This window comes from Trypanosoma equiperdum, assembly GCF_001457755.1.
Source record: "Trypanosoma equiperdum strain OVI genome assembly, contig: ctg_1197, whole genome shotgun sequence".
Taxonomy (NCBI): Eukaryota; Euglenozoa; class Kinetoplastea; order Trypanosomatida; family Trypanosomatidae; genus Trypanosoma; species Trypanosoma equiperdum.
Window position 1 is genome coordinate 671 of NW_027123168.1, and position 6,351 is coordinate 7,021.

The window sequence follows — 6,351 nt, forward strand, 5'->3', positions numbered from 1 at the left end:
CACACCTACTTTTCCACTCTTGGAATTCCTGTTGTAAGAAGAACTTTAAGTGCATTATATCTTGTTTATTACCTAACTTCTCTGTGTTAAATTACTCCTTGTGCATGATAGTGCTTTAACAGTAACTAATGATTACACAGGGGGTTCTCAAAATCATATTAGAAGTGATGCTATTGGATAATTTTTTTTGCTCGTTTAAATTAGCTATATCACCGCCATTTTTTCGGTACAAAAGACCTTGTTTTTCCATTATTGTCTTCATTTCTCATATTCTTGTGTATAATGATTCCAGCATCATAAGTTTTTTATGCTGCACATACCACATCTCCTTTTTATTAATTTTCATTCTGCGTTTCCTTCAAAAATATTACTTATGCTCTTTTTAGCTTTCTCAATGACCCACTATTTTTGGTCCCTTGCATTTCGTTAGTTCATTCTGTTTCACACGCAATCGTATTATACCATTCGTATACACACACTCAAAATACTTTCCTATTATTATTGTTAACATTAATATTATCACTATAATTATTTATAATAATTATTATTATTTATTATTATTATAATAAACGAACTTAATATCCATTAAATAAATAAACCAAATTAGAGTAGCACTCGTTTCCTATTCTATCACCCTATTATTTTAAATCAATAGAAAGCTTTTAAAAAATTTATATTTTGGAGTTTTACAATGTTTTCACTTTCATTAAAAAGTGTTAAAATATATCAAATTTAAAGAGGTCTGTCAGATAGTAATTCCTCTCAAAATATTAAAATTAATATATTTCATAAAATTGAGCTAAAATCATTAAATTTCTACCAAACATATAAAGCAGCAACCATCCTCAGAGTTATTTTTTTATTTAGGAGAAAGCTGTAATCTTGTACTCTTTTTCATTTCATTTGCAACCATCTTTTCAGTCAACTCCTTTTTTGTCCTTACAATCATCTGTTTTCGGCGCGATCGACGCCGCCGATTCCTTTTCTGTGCTTGCTCCTGGTTGCTGACTGTTGCCTACGACGCTTTCCAACGTACTGCTTGCTGCTACTGCGTAGATGTGGTTAACTGAAGCTTAGAGGATCTGCAATTGTGTAAGAGCATTGCCTAGTTGTGCTTTTTTTCTTGCTGTTTCGCTTAGTTGTTTGGTGGCGTCCCTTAGGTGTTTCAGCCACGGAAGTGTAAGTACGCCAACGCCGCCGCTTTTCTTGAAGAACTTTGAGTAGTCAGTGCATCTTTTTGTTGCTTGCCCATCACAGCTGTTCCCAGTCCTGTCGCCGAGGTAAGCGCGGTTGCCATTGCTTCCGTCTCCTTCTTGCTTAAGGCACTTTTCCACGCCGCCACTGCGCTGTGTATTAATTCTGGTGTTGCCTTGCCTTTGTTAATTGTGCCACATGATGACTTCAGGTGTGTCCATTGCCTTTTTATAGCGTTTTGGTCTGTCAGTGCAGCTCCGGTGTATGCTTTAGATCACTCATGGCTATTGGCGCCACCGTCGCCGCACATACAAAGAAAGTCTGCTATGGATTTTCGCGGATGGCTAGTGTGGCATAGAGTTGCCTTTGTGCCGCCGGGGCCAAGCCCCGTTCTTATTATAAGCTTATCGGTGATTGCACCTGTGCCGTACAATGCTTCAGTTAGGTACTGCTGAATTTCGTTTTGCGAATGGTTAGTCAAGAAAGCTTTGAGGGTTTGGGCTTTGGTGAACAGTTTGCTTGCTTGCAGTGCGAGTAACCGAAGCTGCTACCTTGCGGCCAGTTTATGTGCCGGATTTGTTATCTTTTGGTGGTTGCCAGTAGTTTATGTTCCTATTTTGAGCTTCTGCATGTTTTTCTTGGCTTGCCACCAATTTTCCCATTCTGTTTCACCACCGACCTCTTTCGCCCGCGTTGCTTCTGTTCCTTTTAACTTGTTAAAAGCGTTTGTTGTGTCGTCTTCTGTGAACATTTCTTGCCAACTGCTTGACGATAGAGACATTTTTGCCGCTTCCACTTTGTTTTTGAGCGCCTATCCATTGATGTTTTGTGTCGGTGGCGTATACGTCGCGCTAGCCGCCCTTAATAGTTCACACATCGTTCGATGGGCCGCTGCACTTTCGTCAGCGGCACCGCGCACCGGCTGTACGGTCCATGTTAGAACAACAGGCAACAGGAATGCTAGCGTTGCCTGCATGATTGGCTACGTTCTATACGTCTTTCTTGAATAGGCGGGGGAAAGCTTCTTTATTTCTGTACTAGGACTTCGTGTCCTGACGTTTGTAGCGTTTGCGGTTATGTCTTTGTGAGGATTTAATTTTTATCCTGAGCTTAATCACGAGAATGCTGCTTGCATTTTTGAATTTGTTTGTTTTTCTGGATTATTGCCTGGACATTTGTTTCCTTTTAGGGGTTTTCCCTCTGTGGATGAAATTTATCGATTGATGCAGCATTTGTTGCAAGTAACCTGTTCTTGCTGTAGTTTCCGCTTCTTTATTTAGTAGATTGCTCTTTGAGATTTTGCTGGTCATCTATGTTCTGGAATCACAGGAATTACCGTGCTTTCGCTGTTTTTTTGTCTGTGTGCTCCAGATTGTCTTGTACGGCGATTCATTGAATGGATACTGGTGGTGTTTTCTCCTACACGGTAATCTAAAAGCAACACAAGTTGATTTACTTTTGTCGGTAGTTCTTTTTGTAACTGAGACAAATCGCAACCTATCTTGTGTTTTACATTTTTAGTTTTTAACTATATTTACGATAAAGCTGGTTCTTGCCCCTCTCCCCGGCTTGGTAAGTATATCATTTTTACCTTTCTGGGCGAGCGCGCTTGTTCAGCTTAGTTTCACACGAAACACATATTCAGTCGTGTGTTAATGCTATGCTTAACAGTGGCAGCTGTTCAGCCGACGGTATGCCTCTTAGCGGCTGTCCTTCTGCCGTTTGATGATCGACTTCAAATTCCGTATCAATGTAGTTTATAAAATTTAAACGACATTTACACCTCACCTATAAACTTCTTTCTCTATTTTATGAATTCTATCTCTAAAATAAAAGCACCACACACAGTTTACTAAACTATACTTTTATTCCTTAGTGTATTACATTAGGAGTTGCCCTTTTATTAAAAGCACAGTGGAGACAATCATTTCCGATATTGAATCCATCTATCACTGAGTAAATTGTTCGGAACATTTTCCTCACGTTGTATTATTTCCCTTTCATTTGCGCTTTTATGTCCAGTTCCCTGTTGTTCATTTACTTATTGTTATTCTCCATTCTTCTTTTTTTTCCTTCTTCTACATATGAATTAGCGACTACATATAGCCTGTACACCCAAATTGTGCTTCCTTTATTGTTCCTTACATTATCTTTTGTATGATTTTTTCCATAGTCATATTTGTTTTTGAAACTGTGCATATTCCACTATATCCCATTTCTTTTTTATTTCATTAACAATATTCCTCCTTTTTACAATACAGTCACTTAATTACATAGTTCCCTTTCTAATGTTAAAAATGCTTCTACATTTTGAACTTATATTTAGTTTTCAGTAATGCTCTTATTATAATATTCGTATATACACACTAGTTCTCTCCAATAAATATAATAATTATTATTTTACTTACCCTCTTTTATTATTATTATTACCATTATTGTTATCGTCATTATTTTTACATAAATAGTATTTAAAAAATTAATAAATATAACTATAATAGCACTCATACTTCTCACCATGCCATTTTTCACAAATATGCTACTTTCACATCAAAAAATTTAAATTTAGTGCATTTTTAATCAAAAAGTAAAATGTATCATATTTATAAAATACATAAAAATATAAAATCTTCTCAAAACAGCAAAGGTTCACAAATTTCATAAAGTTGAGCGCAAATCCTTAATATTTTAAAATGATAACAAGCTCAAAAAAAGAAGTAGTCATACTCATAACCAATTTCTTATTGGCAAGAAAACTTGAATCCTTGCGTTTGTCTTCGATTCACCCACAAACAGCTCTTTCAACTGATTTTAATTCTTGTTTTCCGCTTATAAATCTTCTTTTTTGGTGTTCTTGCTCCAATTGGAATCAATTTCTCACATTTTATACTTTGTTTGGTTGCTTTTTCTCTTCATTTTTATCCAATATGCACCTCTTTTCGCCTTTTCTTCAATAATTTTGCATGGTGTTTCGCATTTTTCTAACCCTTTCCCTTGGTAAGTTTCATCCGTTTCTCTTGGTTCTTTCTTGGATATATATTTTTCTTCTCCATGTGCCATGTGAGCGACACTTGCTTGATGATGGCACTTGCTGCTTTGAAGTTTAGAATGTGCATATTTTCTCCAATTCTAGCGATATTCTGTTGGTTTTGCTTTATAGCATCTGCTGCGGCAGCGGCTTCTTTGGCAGGCGTTAGCCACGGTATGCCCGCTGTAGTTAAGCCTCCTGCCGTAGTTGTTTTGTATCGAACGCAATAGCCGTCGGTGTCACCTGAACTACCTGAACAGCCAGCTGTTCCGTCTCCTAGGAGAGTTCCAAGAATAAATTGCTTTTTGGCATTATTTTCCTGTGCTTTTGAGCTTAAAGAGAGAAAGTGCGCTGCGGCTGTTGTTAATGTCGCTGTGGTCGGTGGAATTGTCGGGTAGAGGTTTGCGCAGTGTTGCTTGAGTGCTTTTCAGATAGTTGGGCTGTCTGCTGCTGTTCGCCATGCTGTGCCGCCGGCGGCGTCGCAACCTTCTCAACAGTATTTGCCGGTGTCGGCGCCTTCCTTCGCGCACATACAGACGAGGTCCATTCGTAGACTCTCCCCTGCTTGGGTCGCCGCCGTTTCCGTTGGTTTGTCCACAGCTATTTACGTGGTCACTTAGGTCGGGCGCTTGTTCATCATCAGTGCCAGTCACCGAGCCATAGAGCGCGGTTTGGGCTTTGGTTTGCATTTCTTGTATCTTGGTTTGTTTGTCTGTTATTTCTTTCGCAGCTGCTACCTTTGCCGCTTCCACAGCTACCTCCGTAACTGTCTTTTTGGCTGCTGTAGAGATTTTCTCGCGCTTGAACTCTGAGTACGCTGCTTCGTTGTTTTTTATTTTAACAGCCGCCTCCCTCCACGATCCGTAGCGTTTTTCCCAGTCTGAAGCAAATCTTTTTGTACCTGCCTCTTTTTTTGCAGCTGAATCCGCCCAGTCTTTGTCGTGGTTAATTAACATCTTGAATGCCGGTTCCGCGGCCGAAAGGTTTATTGCGTTGATATCGCCTAGTAAGCTGTCCACTGCGTTGGCGTCCCCTGCGATTTTTGTTGCCGCCTCCAACATGTTTACAATGGAACATGCAGCGGCGTAGTATGCTCCATTGTCCCCGGTCTCGATGGTAGCATCGGACACATGGAGAGTTATCGCCAGGCGAAGCAAAAAGAATGTCTGCGCTGCGGGAAGCGTAGAGAGTTTACTTTGCATTTGCGCTGTGGTGGTAGTTTTGAGGCTTGAAGGAACAGGTTGGTCGCGGGATATGCTTGGACGCTGTAACTGCAGTAGGAACTTAATGTTCAAATAAAAAGCGGGGAACAAATGCTGTATATTTTGTGTTGTTTTGTCTTTTCTCGAGCTTTGCCGCTTTAAACACTTCTCCTTCTTTCAGCAACCCACCACAAATATTTCCATATTCGAAATTTTATTTCCTTCAATATATTGAACAAGGTTCAACTTCACACAATTCTATATTGCTGAATCGCATTCTATTCAATTGCTTATACAACATAAGATTCGTTATAATCAATTTTTCTTTCTCCCAAGAAAATGGCTGGCCAGGAAAAAGAATGAATGGTGCCTCATCAACTTCTCCACAGTTGGGAATACAAAACAATCTTTCTTCTTAATCTATTCTGGTCATTCCCCTCCTCAAAAAAAATCTGCCCAACAGCTTCCTTCCTGAACCACTCAATATTACCAAAGGTGTGTAAATTCTTTGCTAACACCACCATTCATCGCTTCCTTTCAATAACTCTTTAAATGCATATTCAAATTTTCATAAATGACCAATCTTGCTATTAAATCACCAATAAGATAAGGTTTTACACGAGTAAGTGATTTTAGAAAATGGAGTAATTTTTTATTCTTTTATTTGCTGTGCCCAACAATGAAACACCAATAGCATATTTCCACATGCTCCTTGTGATCTGAGATCATGAGCAAATCCAACTGAGGCGCATAATACTCTGATGTTGTCATGAATAGAATTGGAGAAATCTGCTTTTCTTTGACTATATCCTCTCCACTAAATTTTTCTTCATTCTCCCCACTATTTTATAAAATATTCTACAGCATTCTCATATTTTTCTCCGTCAGAAACTATAAAATCAGATCCGTCCAAATGAATTACAATATCCT

The 6,351-nt window shown here is 38.7% G+C and overlaps 1 protein-coding gene and 1 pseudogene across 2 annotated transcripts; both read right to left on the reverse strand.

Moving 5' to 3' along the window:
* Positions 1-4,530: 4,530 nt before the first annotated feature.
* Positions 4,531-5,421, reverse strand: TEOVI_000761900 (Trypanosomal VSG domain containing protein, putative; the record flags this gene model as incomplete). The annotated part of the gene is made up of 1 exon (XM_067220683.1): positions 4,531-5,421. The coding sequence occupies one exon, from the start codon at positions 5,419-5,421 to the stop codon at positions 4,531-4,533; it is 891 nt and encodes a 296-aa protein (XP_067076784.1).
* Positions 5,422-5,566: 145 nt separating this feature from the next.
* TEOVI_000762000:pseudogene lies at positions 5,567-6,267 on the reverse strand (annotated as a pseudogene). Its single transcript is given in 2 exon segments — positions 5,567-5,986; positions 5,989-6,267. Coding segments are annotated over 2 exon segments (699 nt in total).
* Positions 6,268-6,351: the final 84 nt, after the last annotated feature.